At 60.0% G+C, this 19,548-nt stretch overlaps 3 protein-coding genes across 8 annotated transcripts; 2 read left to right on the top strand and 1 right to left on the bottom strand.

Moving 5' to 3' along the window:
• Positions 1 to 132: 132 nt before the first annotated feature.
• Positions 133 to 3,239, bottom strand: Fbxw5 (F-box and WD repeat domain containing 5). 2 transcript variants are annotated; one of them, XM_003473105.5, is made up of 8 exons: positions 3,047 to 3,239; positions 2,688 to 2,845; positions 2,342 to 2,516; positions 2,119 to 2,267; positions 1,608 to 2,025; positions 1,243 to 1,390; positions 950 to 1,162; positions 133 to 862 (listed from the first exon to the last, which is right to left on the bottom strand). In XM_003473105.5, the coding sequence occupies exons 1-8, from the start codon at positions 3,237 to 3,239 to the stop codon at positions 619 to 621; spliced, it is 1,698 nt and encodes a 565-aa protein (XP_003473153.1). In that variant the 3' UTR covers positions 133 to 618. The 2 variants fall into 2 exon arrangements, with proteins under 2 accessions (XP_003473153.1, XP_023422158.1); XM_023566390.1 differs by lacking the exon at positions 2,688 to 2,845 and having other exon boundaries at positions 3,047 to 3,166.
• Positions 3,240 to 3,919: 680 nt separating this feature from the next.
• On the top strand, positions 3,920 to 6,364 carry C8g (complement C8 gamma chain). Of its 5 annotated transcripts, XM_003472969.5 has the most exons (7): positions 3,994 to 4,632; positions 4,705 to 4,841; positions 4,971 to 5,041; positions 5,117 to 5,224; positions 5,415 to 5,516; positions 5,583 to 5,621; positions 5,693 to 5,877. In XM_003472969.5, exons 1-7 carry the CDS (start codon positions 4,495 to 4,497, stop codon positions 5,704 to 5,706), a joined length of 609 nt encoding a protein of 202 aa, XP_003473017.2. In that variant the 5' UTR covers positions 3,994 to 4,494; the 3' UTR covers positions 5,707 to 5,877. The 5 variants fall into 5 exon arrangements, with proteins under 5 accessions (XP_063100262.1, XP_063100265.1, XP_003473017.2 ...); XM_063244192.1 differs by having other exon boundaries at positions 3,920 to 4,632; positions 5,583 to 6,334; XM_063244193.1 differs by having other exon boundaries at positions 4,083 to 4,352; positions 5,583 to 6,345.
• A 3,282-nt stretch (positions 6,365 to 9,646) lies between these two features.
• On the top strand, positions 9,647 to 12,597 carry Lcn12 (lipocalin 12). Its single transcript, XM_063244088.1, has 5 exons — positions 9,647 to 9,760; positions 9,975 to 10,192; positions 11,459 to 11,544; positions 11,601 to 11,717; positions 12,209 to 12,597. The coding sequence occupies exons 1-5, from the start codon at positions 9,647 to 9,649 to the stop codon at positions 12,475 to 12,477; spliced, it is 804 nt and encodes a 267-aa protein (XP_063100158.1). The 3' UTR covers positions 12,478 to 12,597.
• Positions 12,598 to 19,548: the final 6,951 nt, after the last annotated feature.

Raw genomic sequence — 19,548 nt, 5'->3', positions numbered from 1 at the left:
CCCCACAGGCTGAATGTGGTACTTAAGGACCCCCTTGGACATTGCTGCTACACACACAGTGGCCCTTGACTTCACCCCCATTCTGCCTCAGAGGCCCTGGTAGATGTTGCAGGGCAGTAGGGACAGGATGAGTGCGTGCTGTGGTCAGCTCTTTATTTAGGTCTGCGTAGCAGCAAGTGCGCACGCTCACGTTTCCGTGGCAGCCCACACCCGCTGGCACTGCTTGCTGGTGCTGAGCTGCATCCCAGGGCCCCAGTCTGCTGCTGCCAGCAGGCTGCCATCCCGTGCTCAGGACCCCAAGGTGCAGGTTGAGCTGACTGTGCCAAGTAGCTGGCCAACTGGCCCGGGGTTGTGTGACCCTCCAGCCAGGGGAGGGTAGGTGGGAGGTGAGACCTCAGTGTCCAGTGCACCCCAAGCCACCACGAGGCTGGCATGGGAGTGTGGTGCCGCACTCAGCGGCCACCAGGTGCTAAACCTGACGCGTGAACAGTTGCGTGCTTGGCGTGCAGGGGCTGGCACCCTGTTCTGAGGCTCTGCTGCTGTAAGCTGCTCTGCCCACTCAGGAAAGAACCATGGGCCCGTCGCCCTGTGAGTCCCAACAGCTCATGGGCACTGCCCTCAGCGCCTGTGGCTGGCGAACCAGGAAAAGAAGGGCCGGGGTCTGGGTCGTGGGGCCTGGAAGATACGCATGGTGCGGGGCGAGCGCCAGGCTTTGATGGTGGCGTCATCACTGGCAGTCAGCAGGAGCTCCTGCTCCTGGGGGCTGAAGGCCACCGAGTTGACCACATCCTCGTGCCGCAGCTTGGCTAGGCAGATGTTGTAGTGGCGGTCCCAGATGTAGCCGTGTCGGTCTTCTGCCCCACTGTGGGACAGGCCCTGGGGTCAGCTCTATGGCCACCAGTGGTGCCCCCGGCCCAGCCTTGCCACACCTTGTACCCGGTGCCCGCACCTGGCCACAAAGTCCCTGCTGACATCAAGGAAGATGAAGAAACACTCGTCGTTGGGCGTGTAGGCACGGTGTGCACGCAGGGCCCGCTTTACCTCCCGCATGGTCTTGAGGTCGAACACCAGGAGGTCAATCTCCTCTGCAATGGGTGGTGGCTGCATGGGGTCGGCCACCACAGAGCCAGGTGGCCAGGCTCGGCTGTTCACGTACAGGTACCTGAGCAAGGGGTGTGTGCTAGGAACAAGCATGCTGTGGGCTCTGGGTGCTTCGGCCACCCTCCCAGGACACAGGCTCACCTGTTGTCGGGGGACAGCCCCATACCAATGATGTGCCCGTGCACATCGATGACATGATCCAGTGCGTCAAAGAAGGCATCGGAGCCCCGGCCTTCCCCCAGCACGGGCCCTGCCGTGGTCATCTGGTGCGGCAGGATCTGTTTGATACCTGTGAGAAGCAAAGCCTGCAGGGTTGCCCCAGGGCACTCTGACCCCCTGGACCCACCCCACCCCTCTGCATCTTCTGCCCCTGAGCCCAGGGCTAGGAATGCAGGGCCTGCAGCTGAGGAGCAAAGGAATGATGGGGACTTCTTGGGACTGAGGAGGCCTAAGCAGCAGGGTGGTGGGTGCTGCAGGTCCTCCCGTGCTGGCCCCACCAGTGTTACCTATCTGGTGCGGTGAGTAGGTGAGGCAGCCAGTGGTGAAGATGAGGTACTTGTTCCTGGCAGCACTGCGCTCGGGGGGTTTGGTGTGGCCCTGGGCCAGCAGCTCAGCCACCCTGGTCTCCAGTGTGCGCTCCGACAGCTGCGTGTGCCCATCTAGCATGCCATCCAGTGCGCGCCGCAGGCCTTCCTTGGCATGGCCTGGGGCACGCAGCACAGGGCCAGCCGCCTCATCCTCACTGTTGCAGCCCAGGTCAAAGACACGGCAGGGGGGTGTGGCCTGGTCACCAGCATCCAGGAGGAGGTCGGGGCTGTCAAAGCGGCTGCAGTCTGCCACCATCACCGTGCGGATGGTGCTGGCATTGAGGTTCTGGATCTTGAAGAGCCGCTTTACCACATTGACGTTCTCCGACTCCACATCCTGTGGTGGGCACCGGGCTGCAGGTAAGGCCTGGGGAGCTCCACTGGCCCTGCCCTCCCTACTTATCTTGGCCCAGGCCCTGCCCTGCCACACCTGGAAGGCATTGTTGAGCCATAGCACAGAGCAGGAAGTGATGTCGCCAATGCGGTGCAGGTTCCCCGAGATGAGGCTGGTTTCCGTGAGCCAGCAGCCAAACACATCGTAAGGCTTATTTCGCACCCGGGACAGCAGAGCGAAGGAGTCTGTGGGGAGGCCAGGGCTGGGCATGCTGTTGGTAGAGGGTGGCAGTGCAGCCCAGCCCAGAGCCCCTGCTCACCTAGGCTGATGACAGCAATCTCACCGGACGAGGAGTTGTGCGGCCCCAGGAACACACCTGAGGCCAGCAGCAGCGAGTCGTCTTGGTTGAACTGGGAGAACTGGGTGTAGCTCCAGTTGTAGGGCCTCATATCCGCACTGTGCAGCAAGGAGATGGTCAGGTCGTTGTTCCAGATCTGTGTGGGAGGCACAAGTGGGTGGTGCAGGGATACTCTGAGCCCGGGGATCCAGCCACACAGGAAATCCTAGCCCCTCCATGGAGGACCCAGAGCACCTTGGGTCCTGTCCAACTCTGTCCTCCTGCACAGTCCCCCTCCCATCTCAGAGCTGTGCACTGCACCCCTCACCTTCACCGTGCAGTCCTTGGAGCAGGAGGCAAACTGGTACCCTGAGTGGGAGAAGCTGAGGTGCAGGACCTGGTCTGTGTGCTCCTGCAGCGTCTGCACCTCCACACAGGGCACTGAGTCATAGAGCCGCCGGAACTCCTCGTACCAGGACGTGGCCGCTGCAGGCAGGACAGTGTCACCCTGCACCCAAGTCTCCCTCCCCATGGGCAAGGCCTAGAGCTGCAGGCATGGCCACCAGAACTTGGACCACAGCCTCCAGGGCCCTCTAGTTACAAACCAAGCCTCAACCGCGGCTGCACCCTTATGCTCAGCAAGACCCCTGCCCCCAGAGTGGCCCTGCCTCCCATAATGGTGCTCACCTGGGTGTCGGGGAACGTCTCGGGCCACTTGATAGTAGCGGTAGAACTGCTCCCTCCACAGGAACTCATCACGCGATACGGCCTGCCACTGGCGGCACACCAGCCCGGCGGCCAGCACATCTGCGGGTCCCAGGCTCAGGAAGATCTGGTAGATGAGGCTGTCGGGGAGCAGGGGCGTGCCCCCCTCGTCCATCGTGACATTCTGCCCGGGCGGCCCTGGAACCACCAGCAGCTTTCCTGACCTCAGGCCCGCGCAGCCCCTCGAGAAAAAGCTGAAGCCCACCGGATGGGTCTATGCACCGGGCACGTCACAGCCGCGCTCCACCAAACTGCACCCCAGCTCCGGACTCGCGCTCCCGGCGCCGCGGGGCTCCGGACCCTTCCTCACCCCGGGCGGCTGGGGCCTTCTGACCTTCCCATGGCTCGGGGCCAGGATGAAATTACTGGCCCAGCCGGGCCGGGCCGGGCCGGCCCCACCACGGCTGCCCGAGACTTCCAGCTGGGGGCTGCCCGCCTCCTGGTGACCTTCCCCCCCACCCCGGCAGGCCGGGGACCCCTAGTTGGCGGCAGGTGCAGACAAGCGGGACGGCACGACCCGGGCCTGCCAGACAGTGGCGACCGGAAAGAGAATAGGTCGAGGGCGGGCAGCGAAGCGCGTGCGGCCGGTGTGCCGGCGGGGGAAGGCTGGCCAGGGACAAGCAGGACGAGGTCGCTAGCGACCCCAACGACTCACCGAGGCACCTCCGCCCGCCCACAGCCCTGGGAGGACCAGCTTCCAACGCCTCCGCTCCGGCCGACGCCCCTGTGTCTCTATGGTAGAGTCCGCCAGGCTCGATGCTACGAGCCCCGAGGCATCGATGGACGGGCGGTCGGAGCGCTTGCGCCCCCTCCCTCCGCGCTCGATCCGTGGTGGTTTCTATGCTTGAGCACCTAAAGCCTCGTTTGAAAGAGCGCCTCCGGCGGCGAGGAGTAGCAGCGGCCCTGCACCGGTCGTCAGGAAGGCTGTAAGGCCTAGGGTTCAAGACCTTTCTCAGCGCTTTCACAGGTCGGGTCTGGAGCAAGCAGTGTGTTTTTGTTGTTATTGTTGTTGTTTTTGGTACTGGAAATCGAATTTACTACATTGCACTTGCCAGGCTGGTGCTGGCCACTGATCTATATCCCTGGCCCTCAAGCAAGCAATTTTATAAGCCCAGCTTTGGCTGTGGGACTCAGGCCAACTGTTGGTGGTACAAAGACCATGAATGTGCAAAGGACTGAGCCCAGAGCCTCATGGAGGGTGTACAGGGATGTGAACCAGAAGCCAGAGGTCAGCACCAACACTGGATGCCCATGGCAGGAAAGGTCAGGGGCAGACATAGACTTCCTGGGCTGGGCTTCCAGGGACACTGGTTGGTGGACTCTGACCCAGGACAGTGGTGCCCTCAGCCACCCACGCTGCCCTTGCCACCATGCTGACCTCCAGGACTGGGCTGCTCCTAGCCCTGCTTCTCGTAGCTGGCTCTCTGGGCCAGAGGGTTCGGAAGCCCCCTGGGCCTGCGTCCTCCATCAGGGCTATCCAGCCCCAGGGTAACTTTGACTCTGAACAGGTGAGGTGAGGAGGGGGTGGTGTCTTGGCCACCCTGGCCTCAGGTCCCCAGCCCCTCCTGCTCCTTCCCTAGTTTTCAGGGAAGTGGCTCCTCGTGGCTGTGGCTTCCACCTGCCGCTACCTGCAGGAGCAGGGCCACCAGGCAGAGGCCACTGCAATACAGGTGGCTCCCCAGGGTGCAGCCTTGGCTGTCAGCACCTTTCGAAAGCTGTAAGTCCCAACAGAGTCCCCTAGCCTCATTCCTGACCCAAACCCACCGGGTCCCTGCCCCACCCCTGCTGTGACCTGGACTAGTTTCCCACGGGACTCCTTGGTTGGGATACTCCCGCCCCCGCCCAGGGACGGGATCTGTTGGCAGGTACGCCAGCTCTACAGAGACACTGGCGTCCCTGGCCGATTCCTGGTCCAAGGTAAGGCAGGTGTGCTGGCAGGGGGCGGGGGGTGCGGGTGAGGTAGAGGCTGAGCGCTGCCCAATTCTGCCTTAGCTCGGGGCGCCCGAGGGTCTGTGCATGTGGTCATCGCTGAGACGGACTACCGGGATTTCGCCATCCTGTACCTGGAGTGGGCAAAGCAGCGGTCCATGAAGCTATATGGTGCGTGGCATCCCACACACAGGCATCCCTAGACCCCTCCTTATAGAAGGGGCCTGATGGGAGATAGGACCCACCCATGGGTTCCAGGAGGGCCAGGGACCAACAGTTGTCCCTGTGTCCTGGAAGCAGACACTTGGCCCCCCATTCCTACCTGTGTCAAGACCCGGGAACCCTGTGTGTGTGTCCACAGCCCGCTCGCTACCAGTGGGGGACTCTGTGCTGAGTGGATTTGAGCAGCGGGTGAGAGGGGCCAACCTGACTGAAGACCAGACCTTGTTCTTCCCTACATATGGTGAGTATCCCCAGCAGCCCCCACCCCTGCCCAAGCCCAGCCTGCCTGACCATCCTGGGTCCCCAGGTTTTTGTGAGGCTGCAGACCAGTTCCACATCCTGGATGGTGAGTGGCAACCAGTGGCTGGACAAGGGCCTCGAGGGTCCCCTTCCCCTGCTGAGGCTCTGTGTGTGCAGAATCGAGGAGCTGAGGCTGCACAGCCCAAGGAGAAGTCAGCAGTGGAAGACGCCGCTACCCTTGCCAAGGAGCCCCGTCCTGACCCTGGCTCAGTCTCTCCATCTCTCCCCTCTTCCCCAAAGCTGCCCCTCCACTCTGGGGTCCTTTCAGCAGGGGGCTCATTAAAGATTAGTTGTGGCAACCAGCTCCTTTCTGTTTCTCTGGCTGGGAAGGGAGTTGCCCTGTGCAACTTTTTAAGAATTTTTAAGAATTGCATCCCCAGGGACCTAAGACTGGGAAAGAACCTAGAGTCTACTTTTCCTAGGCCTCTGTTTCTCTCCCTTGACTCTGCTGGCCTGCTGGGCAGTGCTGACCCTGAGCCCCACCTCGACATTGTGGCTACAGAGCCAGAGCCCCAGGGGACTGGTGACCAGAAGCTGGGTGACTCACAGGAAGGCCCCTTCACAGCCCTGGATGTGGTGCTGGGACTGCCCTGGGTCCCAAACAGGGAGCTAGGTGGCTGGGACACCCTGGGGACTCCTGGCCAAGGCTTGGGGTCAGCAGAAACCCAAGTGCCAGCCAGGGACCCCAGGGGCTAAGCCAGATGGGGTCTGACTCTTAGGCTGGGGTGCATGTCAGAAGGTACTGATGCCCCCCAGGACCTTCCCAGAGTGTAGCTGGAGGCCCCTAGAAAGAGGCCTAACAAGATAACCCTAGCTTGGCATACAATGGGGTCTGCTGGGTCCAGAGGCCCAGGCTAGGTCAGGTCCAGGTTGAGTCAGGCTGTCAGGCCTGAAAAAGCAACCCCAGCTCCGATGCCACCTGGCCACTGGCTCACACCCTCCGTGTTCTTGGGACCAGCATTTCTCAGGTGCTTGCTCTGCCTGGGCCCTGAGGACACAGGGCGGGCAGGTCCCTGCCCCCAGGAATCCAGAGTGCAGCTCAGCCTCTGTATTGTGCCTTGGAGCCAGCCCCTGCCCACTGAGTCCTCCCTGCTGGCCACCTCTGTACTCCAAGACCCCAATGAGTTGCATCCATTGTGCAAGAGACCAGGGGCCCATGGCCTGGAGGGGTGCCACAGGGAGGGCTCCATGTCCTGTGGCATCTCCTCCATGGGCCCTCACCTAGCATCCCCAGGCGCAAACATGGGGCCATTGGTCATTGGGGCTGGCAGGACCAGAAGGGCGGGCTGCTGCAGGGCTTCCTGACCTAGAGAACAGAAAGCAGCACAGAGTACCTTGGTAATACCAGGTCCCTTGAAGACCTGGACTGACTGGCCTGGGAGCCTCCAGCCAGGACACCACCCACTCTGCTGCCCTTCCAGGGCCTCACAGACCTGCAGCTGATGCTCATCTGAATTCATCATGTCCTTTGTGTCATATTCCTTCATGTGGTGTGGGGTAGGCCCCCTACCTGTGAGGGACCCACTCTTGGCTTCCTGAGAGTGTTTAAGAGGCGTGAATTGCCCTTAGGAGACTCCCTATCGTCTTCTTCTTCTTCTTCCTCTTCTTCCTCTTCTTCTTCTTCTTCTTCCTCTTCCTCCTCCTCTTCCTCCTCCTCCTCCTCCTCCTCCTCCTCCTCCTCCTCCTCCTCCTCCTCCTCCTCTTCTTCTTCTTCTTCTTCTTCTTCTTCTTCTTCTTCCTTTCTTTTTACTTTACAAGTGGACTTTTAAGAAACTTTTCTTCTTAAAAGCCTTTCTTGGGCTGGGAATTTAGCTCAGCAGTAGAAGCACCTGTCTAGGGGCTGGGGATTTAGTTCAGTAGCATAAGCACCTGCCTTGTAAGCAGGCAGTCGTGCGTTCAATCCCTGGTACCGATAAAAACGAAAGAAGACCAAAAAAAAGAAGCACCTGCCTGGCAAGCATAAGGTCTTGAGTTCCATCCCAGTACCTAGAAACTTCTTTAAATAAAAAATAAGTAAAAACCTTTCTTCTTTGTGTGTGTGTGTGTGTGTGTGTGTGTGTGTGTGTGTGTGTGTCTTTGTTGAGATGAGGTCTCCTATGCAGTTCAGGCTGGCCTTGAGCTCACTTTGCAGCCCAGGCTGGTCTCAAACTCAAAGCACTCTTCCCACCTCAGCCTCCCAAGAGCTGGGATTACAGGCTTGAGCCACCACGCCCTCTTCTCTTTTTTTTAAAGCATTTGGAATGGAACCTAGTGTTTGTGCATGCCAGGCAAACACTGTACAACGGAGCTAAAAGCCTGGCTCCTTTTTTAAACATTTAATTTAGAGACGGTGTCTTTCTCCATTGCCCAGGCTGGCTGTGCTGTGACCTCCTGAGCCCCCTGCCCCAGCCACCTGAGTAGCTGGGACACAGGCTTTAATGGCTGTGCCAGCTCAGAAGCATTTCTGACAGTTTCTATTTTGCCTGTAACTCTTAAGAGATGATCTGAAACATTTTTTTCAACATTTTGAAACAGTAGGTTTAACAATCTACAGGAGCCCGTGGTGGCCACTCCTGTAATCCCAGCACTTGGGAGGCTGAGGCAGGAGGATTGTGGCAAGTTCAAGACCAGCCTGGGCTACAAAGTGAGTTCAAGGCCAGCCTGAACTGCATAGCCAGACCCTGTTTCAAGAAGAAGAAGAAGAAGAGGGGCTGGAGATTTAGCTCAGCGGCATAAGCGCCTGCCTTGCAAGCAGGCAGTTGTGAGTTCGATCTGCGGTACCGATAAAAAGGAAAAAGACAAAAAAAAAAAAAAAAAAAAAAAAAAAAAGAGGAAGGAAAAAAATCCATGTAAAGGACTGCTTAACCAGCCGTCTTGCCCAAGACCTACAGAGGTCAGGGACTGGACAGGGCCGCAGCTCAGGGTTCCTGGGCAGCACCCGTGGTCCCACGTTCAACCTCTCTGTCCCATGGACACCTGTGAGGGACAAGCTCCCTCCAGCCCTGCATCACTGTACAGCCCCAGGAGCTGCCGGAAACCCAGGACAGGGACACAGTGGAAACTGTGCCAGGCACCTGGGGGCTGAAGGGGCTGCTGTCCCTGGAAGGGTGCACTGAACCCAGCGGGACACACGGTGCAGGGAGAGGAGAACAGGCAAGGCCTGCGCCCAGGCACATTGGGGATGCTTGTCCAGCAGTACTGGGAGGCAGGGGGGTCCCCTCTCCCTGGCCCCGCCCCAGCACCTGGCCACATTGTCGTGGGCCCTGCCCCACCCACAGCCCAGGCTTTTGGCCCAGCACATACCCTGTGGTGTCACCAGGAGCTTCCGGCCAGGAAGGCAGAGGCGCCACACTCACGGCCATCCGAGGCCACCTGCGCGGGCAGTGCAAGTCCAGCTGGGGAGGGAGCCAGGGCTGGGAGCCGGGGGACTAGCTGATGCTCAAGCTGGCCAGGGAAGGTACACACATGGCCGGGCCCCATGTGGGTGACATCTGTCCCTGTACACGGCACCCTATTGATGAGCACCCTCAAGTGTCCCTAGAGTGCCCGAGAGAGGAACGGTGGCAGGTCAGGGGTCAAGAAGAGGGAGACACCCAGCACAGGGAGCCACCAGCACCACATGGCACATGGCCACCCCAGCAGCCTGGCCATGGCTTGGCTTGGGGCTCCAGGACCTGGTGGGGTGCGGGCTCAGGGTCCCAGGGGCATCCAGGTGGGACCAGGCAGATGGAGCAGTGCAGCACCCCGGTCTCGGCCCTGTCCTTGGCCCCCTTCCCTGCTCATCCACTGGCTGGGACTTGCCACCCACTCTGTGGTCTGGGGTATGGGCAGTGGGCCCCGTGGGTGCCTGGTCAGGTCAGGGACGGTCACGCTCCCTGCCTGGGACAGGAAGTTCTAGGTCAGGAAGGGGAGTGGGTGGGGGCTCTGGCCCCTCCCTGGGGAAGGAAGGAGATGTAAAGGCTGGAGCTGGGCCCCCCAGGCTGGGACTAGAGACCCGAGGCAGGTGGGCAGATCTGGAGAGCTGTCCCAGGACACTAGCTGGGTGTCCTCACTGCACGGTTCCTCGTCTGTCCCTTATCCCACAGCCTCAGGATGGGGCCCTGGCGTACCCTGTGGCTCTGGTTCTCCCTGCACAGAGTCCTGCGGGCCCAGGACTCGGGGCTGGTGCAGGCCCAATCCCAGCCAAGGGAATTCCACAGTGAGAAGGTGAGTTGCAGAGCTGGGAGGGGCAGGCACCGTCCAAGCTGCCCCTGGCCCCCCCCCCAGGGGCCAGGAAAGGCTCCTGCTCAGATCCTCCCGACTGCCCTCTCCCCCAGCCTCCCCAGCCCCACCTCTCACGTCTGGAGACTGAGGTTTCCAGAGCCCACCCAGCTGCTGCTGGGTCACCCTGTCTCCACCAGGCCCAGCATCCCTGGTGCAGCCAGGCCCAGACCAACACCTGGGGAGGGATCCTGGGCAGCTGCCAGGCAGTTGGGCCTGTGTCACTCTCCCTGGCCAGCAGTTCCAGGGTGTGTGGTTCGTCCTTGGCCTGGCGGGCAACTCCTACAAGAAGCAGGACCGTACCATGCTGAACCCTTACACCACAGTGTTCGAACTGAAAAATAACAGCCACTTTGAGGTGTCCAACTCCATGATTCGGTGAGTGGCCTGCTTGCACTGTCCCTGCAGTTGAGGGTCAGGGCCTGCCTGGGGGCTGCCTGTGTCCCTATGGCCTCCGTGCAGCCCTAGGTCCATTGCAGGCTGCTGACTGGTGCCAGCTGCTGGTCAGCCCACCTTGGTGGGTACGTATAATTAAGGGGAAGCTTTGGCTGGGCCACGGTTTGGGAAGTGCTGGGCTCATGGATTCCAGGCAGAGCTGGACCCAGGAGCTCGATTCCTGTCATCACAATTCTGTTTCCCTGGGCCTCGCTCAGCTCGGCCTGGCCCAGCCTGGCCTCTGAGTGAAGGGTTCTCATTTCACAGGATGGGCAGCCCCAGGCTGACAGTTTCAGGGTTCCCTGTTTTTTTTTTTACAATTTTTTTTTTTTTTTGGTCTTTTTCGGTACCGGGGATCGAACTCACGACTGCCTGCTTGCAAGGCAGGCGCTTATGCCGCTGAGCTAAATCCCCAGCCCCAGGGTTCCCTGTTTTAAAGGTGGAAAGGTGGAGCATCTGGACAAGGCTGGGGACAATCACTGATTGATTCTTTTTTTTTTTTTCCTGGTACCAGGGATTGAACTCCCAACCTTGCGCTTATGCCACTGAGCCAAATCCCCAGCCCATGATTGGCTCTTTTGAGTCATATGATTCTCCTGAACCAATCACTACATCTATCAGTGAGAACTCTCATTGGCCTGCCTGGACAGGGTGCCCCCTACCCCGTGGGATGATGGACAACCTCAGGATTCTAAAGGGGGGCACCCACCCCACAGCCCTCCTGGCTCACCTTCCTAGTGTGCTGGGGAGGAGGGGCCTAGGGGGTGTCCCTGGTCAGGGCTCTTGGAGTCCAGGTAACAGAGCACCTGCAGGACCAGGGGCTCCCAGAAGCCCAGGGATGGGCCTGCATGTCCACCCCCGCCTGGGCCAGGAGCCAGCCTTGAGCACAACTGGTGGGACCGGGGAGTCCCAGGGCAGGTTGCCTGCTGCTCTGTCACCTCTGGGAACCAAAGCCAGGTCACCAGCGTCCCCACCAATGCTCTGTGCAGTTGGGTCCTGTGCCAGGTTGGGATGAACCCTGGTACACGCACCCGGCAAGCTCCAGGGAGGAACAGGGGTCACCCAAGAGGCCCAGGGCCGAGCCTCCACTGGAGCTGGGGGACAGGAGTGCAGGTCCTCTGCTGCCTGCGGGGCTGAGGACTCCAGGGAAAAGTGGGGTCCTTGGGGTGCCAATGTACCCTCACCCTTAGGCCCTTGCTGACTCCTCAGTGGCCAGCGCTGTGACACCTGGTCTTCTCTGATGATGCCCACATCCCAGCCTGCCCGGTTCACCGTGGACCACGGAGGTGAGCAGAGTGCAGAGTTGGGGGTGTCATGGGGGCTGGCACAGGCTGACTCCTATGCTGTGCAGGGCCTGGCACCAACATAGAGCAGATCCAGGTGGTAGACACCAACTACACCAGCTTTGCCCTCCTGATGTCTCGAAGACAGGCGACTGACCAGCCGATCCTCAGGATCAGCCTGCTGGGTGAGCCCGCCATGCCTGGGCTTGCACATGACCCCTGGGCAGAGGGCAACTCGGGGGCAGATGTTTGGGGCCAGTGACCCTGGGCTGTGTTGTGGCCACCCCATCTTAGTTACTGAGACAAATATCTGATGTCCAAAGGTAAATGAGGAAGCGTTTATTCCGCTCACAGTGTGCAGGTTTCTGACTGCAATCAGCTAGCTCCAAGGTGGAGGCTCATGGCAGAGAGCAGTTCATGCCCCCTCCCCCCTGCACTGAGCAGCAGGAGAGAGGAGCAGGGACAAACCCCCTGCTGGCCTCATGCTGTAGCCATTTGATGCCGGTCCAGTCAGTGCTTACCCAGCAGCCACCCACCTTCAGTCCCCACACCCTTCGTCCTAGCATCGAACCATGAATTGGTCACACACTCTGTATCCGGCCACCTCCAAAAAACCTTCTGAGCCCCTGAGGCTTTGGGGGACATCTAGACACAAACCATCACACTCCCACTGCAGGTAGGACCTGGACACTGCCCCCTGGGACACCAGACAAGTTCATCTGCCTGACCAAAGAGCAGAACCTCACAGAGGACAATGTCGTGTTCCTGGCCACAGGCAGATGCGGGAGTCCTGGGCAGTGGTCATGGGAAACACAGTGCAGCTCTTCTCTGAGACCATGGGGAATGGCCGATATTCATTCCTGGTGGCCGTGGCTGCAGAGCACCCCAAGGAGCACCCCAACCGTGACTCAACGCCCCCTCGGGACCTCGACACCTCATTCCTAATAGGGTGTACTGTGCAACACACAGAGTCCCCTTGGTCCCTAACTTCTTGGTGTCTGACTGTGGGCCCCCAGGACCCTGCACCCAGCCAGCCCCACTGTGAATAAATGCTCTGTGCCTGGACCTGAGGTGTGACTACTGTGACTGAGACAAGGACAAGGAGATCCCCAGCCCCACAGGCCATCAGTCTCTCAAAGCGCCATGCTGTGCTTAGCACCCAGGATGAGGCTGCCGGCCCCGGCCCTGCTGAGCTCCCTCACTGAACCTCCCTGCACATTCCCCAGCTGCCAGGGCAGGGTTGCAGGGCAAGATACTTCCACCCCTCTGGCTGGAGCTCAGGGTCCCTTACAGAACAGGTGGCTCTGACAGGATGGAGATGACTCAACCAGGAAGGGGGCATTGGCTTGGCACCCTAGGGCCCCATGGAGCGCCAGAGGGGCATAGCCACCAGCCAGACCCTCCTCCTGGCCACAGAGCTACAGCCCAGCTCAGTACACCTGGATTTCGCTGGCCCGGCCCAGGTGCCAGCCTGTGCCAGCCACCATGGGTTATACTGTGAGGGCACCAGAGCCCAAAGGGCCAGGTGACCAGAAGCTGGGTGACTACTGGGGAGGCCTGTTCATGGCCCTGGACATGGTGCCAGGACTGCTCTGGGGAGCTGTGTGGCAGGGACACGCTGGGGACTCCTGGCCAGGGCTCAGGATCAGCAGACACCCAGGTGCCAGCCAGGGACTCCCAGGGTGAGCCAGCTGGAGTCTGAACCCCAGGCTGAGGTACAGGTCAAGGAGGCATGGATGCCCCAGGACCTTCCCAGAGTGCAGCTGGAGGCCGCCGTGGAGAGGACGAACAGGGCAAACTTCCAGCCTTTTGCGTGTGTGCAAATCCTCCACGCAGCTGTCAAATTGCAAATAAAATCCTCAGTTCTTTCCAAAGTTTCTAGCGGATGCCTGCCTCTCTTCAGCTGCCCTCCCAGGCCCTCAATAAAGGCCTTTTCTCTTCCATTCTCTCTCTCTTTTCTCGGGAGCCAGGGAGACCAAACAGAGCTCAGTTCCAAAGCTTAGTTTCCATTCCCAGCACCGCACAGGCAGTGCCGACCAGGCCCTGTGTTGAACCCCAGCACTGCAGAAAGAAAAAAAGAAGCCCACTGTCTGCTTTCCTCCAAGAGAACATTGAAGACAGAAGTGTCGGATATTACAGGAAGGGAATGATTTGTGGACAGATGGGAGCCCTGAGAAAGCCTCCGCTGGCCAGAACCAGCTCACACCCAGAGTTACAGTGAGGACGTGGGCACTTTCCAGCAGTCGTGAGCCCCTGGCAGGACATAATACACACAAGCCTTTTAATTGCTGCGCCTCCAACAATTTTGCCTCAAATAAACTGAAGCCAGAGGCAGCCGGGGAGACAGGCACATCTCACTTCCTGAGCAGGCTCCAGCCAGCCCTGCACACCTTGGAGAGGGGCTGCTGGGGTGTGTGAGGCTGGGCTTGTGTGTGATGCCCCGCATGGACGTGGCTTCTGGGGGACAGCCAGTGGCTCAGTGTGCCCGGCTCTGCCAGGAGCATGGCCATGGCAGGGGAAACAGGAGTGGGAACCTAGTGCGCTGCTTCTGGGTGGGGCAGTCTCTGCGCCAGCAGCCTAGCCCGCAGGCAGCATCTTTACTTTGGCCCAGGGAGAGCAGCTCCTCCCGTCACCACCTGGGCCTGCTGGGCATGGACCCGCTGCCTGCTGGGGCTTTTGCTGCTGAGCCTTCAGTTTTCTGGGGACCAGGTGTTCCACACGGTGGGAGTGCAACTTGCAGAGTGGGACTGGAGCCCTTTTGGACATGACGTTAGTCCTTGCCATCCTCCCTCCGGGGCCTTGAGGTCTCCTGGCTGTGCACTGCCCTTCCTTCCCCTGGACTATGGTGGAGCCTGGGCCTGGTCACCTGTCACCCACATATGCCTGTTCTCAACTGAGTGCTGCTGGTGGCCACCGGCCAGCATGTGCCATGGGGCCCACTCCTCTCTGCCTGCACAGGGGAGGGTGCTGACACCCCCAGGAATGGGACTGGGGCAGACGTGGGCAGAACCTCTGTGGGCAGAGCCGGGTGACCTGTTACCCTGGACTTCGCCGGGGAAGAACCCCACTGGCCTCTGCAGGCCCCTGAGCATGCAGGCTCTCACAGTGCCCCAAGTACCAGGCACAGGGGCAGAAAGGGACCAGGATGTGGGTTGTCTCATTCTGGTTCCAGCCAGTGCAACCCTCTCCTAGGGACTTTTCCAGGGAGCTAGGAACTGGCACAGAGGAACAGAACCCAGCTGGAGCCAGCCCCACCGATCCGGGCACTCTGTGGTCCCCAAGGGCCAAGCCCAGGCCCTGCCTGCACAGCCACACTCACAGTGGCCCAAAGCAGAGTGTGGTCGGCAGCTGCTCATTACTACCATGAGGGCAGGCAGGGGTCCTGGGCTAGGTTCTATCAGTGAACTGGAAACAGAAGTGAGCTAGGCCAGAGTTCAGGGCCAGAGCTAGGTACTCCAGCTCAGCCACTGGGGGAGCAGGCAGTGGACTCCCAGGCTGCTTGGGTGAGGCTGGACATCATGTGTACAGTGTTTGGACACGCATACATGTGCACATGTACACAGAGGCGCAAGGCACAGGCACAGGCACTCACAGTACACGTGCTCGGAGACACCCACACGCACATGCATGCTCCCCATGCTGGCGACAACCTGCACCCCGCCCCCCGCTTGTCTCTCCTGCCCCTCAGAAGGGGGCTCAGTCCAAGAGGAATGTGCACTTGCATTCCTTTTCTGTTTTGCAGGAAATGAGCTTATTTCTTTTTTGCGAGGATTAACAGGGAGCTGGCTTTTTCCATCCTGGCACCCTGGTGACTGGTGTGGTCAGCCCCTCCCTATCAGACGCCTGAACTGGGGGAAGGACACTGCACCTGTGCATGGTGCTTGGGATCTGTCCCCTTGCTCAGCTCCCTGGGTGCTCCTACCTCCCCACAGTGACCACAGCATGCCTGGCCCCACCTGCCCCCCACCCTGCCTTGTACCTCCTCTGAGGGATGGAGGATGGAGGGACATAGCCAGACCTGGGATTGGGTGTCCCAGCCCCAAGCCACTGTGAATAACCAGATAACAGGGAGGCGGGGAGCACAGCCAGCTCCATGCAATGCCGCCTGCTCAGCAGCAGAAAGCGCGAGGCTGAACCCCAACACCCTCGGCCTCAGTGTAACCCTGCTGAGCGAGCAGCCAGGCTGAAAGCTGCACGCCCTTTAGAGGACGCCCAGCGATATGAATTGGGTCACACAGGCAGGACGCAGAGCCAGCCAGGGGCAGAGGATGGATCCCCGACAGGATGAGGGGGGCAACTTGCTTTGTGTGTGTTCATATGTATCAAAACTTATCAAAGGAGGGAAAACCCATAGAAACAAAAGCCCACAAGAGGGGCTGCGGATTTAGCTCAGCGGCATAAGCGCCTGCCTTGCAAGCAGGCAGTCGTGAGTTCGATCCCTCGTACCCATAAAAAGGAAAAAGACCAAAAAAAAAATCAAGGAAAAGCCCACAAGAGTGGCGTCATGTGAAAGGGCCATGGGTGTTGGCACATGCTTGTCCTAGCTGCTTGGGAGGCTGAGTCAGGAGGATCACAAGATCTAGGCCAACCTAGGCAACTTAGCGTGACCTTGTCTCAAAATAAAAAGTGCTGAGGCTATGGCTCAGCAATGGAGCACTTGCCCAGCAGGTTCGAGGCCCCAGGTCCAATCCACCGCCAGAGAAAGAGGGAGGGAGAGGGAGGGAGCGGGTTGGCACTCTCCATAGCTGCACCTGGAACAATCTGAGTGGCAAAATAATGAGGCTCACACCCCAAGGCACAGAACAAACGTCCACAGGTGCACATGGATACAAATAAACTGCTCCAGAAAGGAGCACAGGAGAGGCAGTCTCAGGAGGAAACACTGCAAACAGGCAGAGCGCCTGCTCTGAGTGTGGGCTACACAGGACGCCAGCCTGCGCAGCAAGCGACAGGACAGTCTGTGCCTTGACTCCCCCCACCCTCCCCGCTCAGCCCAGCCACCGCCCTATCTCCTGGCTCACGAGATCAAGGCCAAAGCAGCAAGATGGAGCTCATATTGGCAGTAACTTGACAGAGGGGCCTCAAACCATACCAAAATGTCACCTGGGTCCCAGGTCAGGACCTGGGCAGAAAGCAGGGTGTGTGGAGAGTGAAGGGACCTGGAATAAAATGCGAACGTCCACTGTTGGCTGCGATGGTGCTTGGGACGTTGGCTGTCGTCATGGACCTCATCGGGGAGATGGTGCACCTTCTCCCACCCATGCGCCCTTCTGTTGTGTGGCTGAGCCCACGGCAGGCCCCACTCCATGCTGAGCCCTGACTGGCGGGGCCCCACTCCCTTGGTGTGGGCCAGGCACCCTCTTTTTTTTTTTTTTTTTTTGGTACCAGAGATCAAACTCATGACTGCGCACTTGCCAGACAGGCACTTATGCTGCTGAGCTGTCTCCAGCCCCTAGGTACCCTCTGGATGTGCACAGGTGTTTTTAAAGCTCATGCTCTCAGAGATGTGCATCCTATTTTGTTTTGAGACATCTGTCCGGGTGGCCAGGGTTCTCAGGAGTCAGTCTTTGGCTGTGTCCCTACCAGGTCCCTGTTTCCATTTCGCTTGTGCTTTACCTGGCAGAGCGGCCCTCAGCCCAGGCTCCCTGCACCCACTCCATGGTTGGTTCTGACCTGGAGCGGGGAGCCTGTGTCCCCACCATTGAGCTTCCCATACAGCTCCCTGGAGGGGCGATGGAGACTCTGAGGGAGACAGTGGGTCCACTGGTCACTCCCAGTCTCTGGCTGCATCACCCAGGTCTGTCACCTATGGCCCAGTAGCAGTGCCCTGCAGAGGTCAGGCTGTACTCTGTGAGCAGGGTGGGCAGTGGCCCAGGGTAAAACCCAGGACTGTGGTAGAGACCAAGGACCCAAGAGACACAACAGGGAGCTGCTCAGACCCTGGAAGAGGACAGTTACCTCCCAGGCCTTTGGGGTCAGAGGGACAGAAACACCCAGCCCACCTGCTTAGACCTCTTCAGACAGGAGACACATTGAGGGGTCCTGAGGAGCTTGGGGGGATCCCTGGGTAGCCCAGGCCCCTTGGAGTCTACTGCAGGAAGACTATGAGGGGCCAGGGCTCCCAGAGCTCCTTCCCGGCGCCCTCCCAGCCTCAGGGCCACTTCAGTACAGGGTTCAAGGAACCCCTTGAGGCAGGGGAAGGTCCTTGTGATCCCCATGCAGGCAGCGATGGGTTGGGGTCTTTGTCCCAAGCGGAGGCTGGGGGATGTGTCGGGCATTATGAAAAGGCTGGCATTGTGAGTGGTACTGGTCCCAGCCGAACATGTGCGCCAAGGAGGCTGGTGCCAGGCCAGCCCCAGCATGGCACATTCAGTCCCTGCCTGCCTAGCACAGAGACCAAGAGCAGCGCAGCCTGCTGTACCCTTGTGGGGGTGGTAGATGCAGGGCCTGGGCCACCAGACTGGGACAGGCCAGGGCAGCCGCCTCATGGGACACAGGGTAAACTCCCAAAGCTGCAGCTGTCACCTCGCTGAGTGGCATGGCAGTGGCCTTCTGGCTCCGGTGTCGGCGAAGAAGGGGCACCAACAGCTCCCAGACTGCAGAAGGGCAGAGCTGGGGTGGTGGGGCAGTCTGAGGCCCATGGTCCTTCCTGGCAGCTGATGGTCCCAGTAGGTGCCCCGCCCCAGGCTGACACAGGGACACTGACAGCTGGCAGGTAGAGACCCCCAGCTCCCCAGGTCGGAGGACGGTTGCCCTCTTCCCCCTAGCCCAGTCACATGGAGGAAGCAAAGGGCAGCACCTGACCCTTCTCGCATGTGGGGACAGGGCCTCTCGTCCTGGGTGAGGCTCTCAGGTGAGCTCAGTCAGGCGGCACTATCCCCACCTCCACCCAAAGTGGGGGCCCTCAGGGTGGACCCCAGATCCCCAATAGCCCAGGGGTACCCACCACCCACAGCCAAACTTGCCTTTGCCCGGGAACTGCATCCCGTCCTGCGAGGAGAGGAGAAGAGAGGAGAGGAGAGGAGAGGAGAGGAGAGGAGAGGAGAGGAGAGGAGAGGAGAGGAGAGGGTGGGTGGGCACCCAGGTGGGCCCCCAGGCGGCTGCTTGGTCCCTAGCCAGGGAACTCTACCACAGCCCTCAGGAATCCTGCCTGGGGGAAACTGAGGCTCAGTGAGGCCATCGGGCTTCAGGCCAGGGCCACCCTGTCCCCAGCAGATCTGAACCATTGGTGCAGAATGGATGGCAGTAGTGATGCTGGCCCTGCCACCTTCCGCCCACAGTGCTCGGGGAGCATTGTCCCCGGCCTGGTGGGCAGCTCAGGATGCAGGTAATAAGCTTTGAGCCCAGGGGCCATCATTTGTCAGCACATCTGTCCCACACAGGTGAGGGGCACACCCTCAGGGCAGGATGGATGGCACCCACTTGCACGAGGAGGGGCCAGAAGAGGAAGTCTCTCAGTCTTGGAGCCAGGGATGGGTCAGGGCTGAGCCCAGGCAGGTGCCAGGCCTGAGCTGCCAGCAAAGCAGGCAGGAACAGCTGTATAAGGGACTTCAGCAGGAATCCCCTAGCCAGGCACGCAGCAGGCCCTCCACACGCCTCCTTGGGAAGTATGGGGAGCCCCTACCTGCCTTCCACCCCACAAAGTCCACAACCAGGGCCCCTTTCTTCCCTTCAGGGCCTTGCCTGTGATACAGGGCCAGAACCTTTGTTCCCGATGGGTGGCCAGGCTAGGACCCCTTTGTAAGCTGGGCAGGGGAGTTGCCCTCATCCCACATCCCAGAAAGGGCTCCACCTGGCCTGGGCCAAAGGATGCTCTGTGCTATACCCACAGATCCTGCGATCAACACCAAGCGTGTGCAGAAGGGGTTGGGTGGGCCGCCCTGACCCGTGGGTGGGCCGCCCTGACCCGTGGCTGTGCCACATGACAGCCCTTCCTGAGCCTGATTGGCTGCTGATTCCCAGTGGTGGCAGTGACCTGGCCTCCCTGAACCTCCCAGCATACCTGAGATATTGGCT

The sequence above is a fragment of the Cavia porcellus genome, unplaced genomic scaffold (genome assembly GCF_034190915.1).
Source record: "Cavia porcellus strain 051 isolate PalLab524CR breed Dunkin Hartley unplaced genomic scaffold, mCavPor4.1 scaffold_49, whole genome shotgun sequence".
Taxonomy (NCBI): Eukaryota; Metazoa; Chordata; class Mammalia; order Rodentia; family Caviidae; genus Cavia; species Cavia porcellus.
This window is presented reverse-complemented; position numbering and strand designations above follow the sequence as displayed.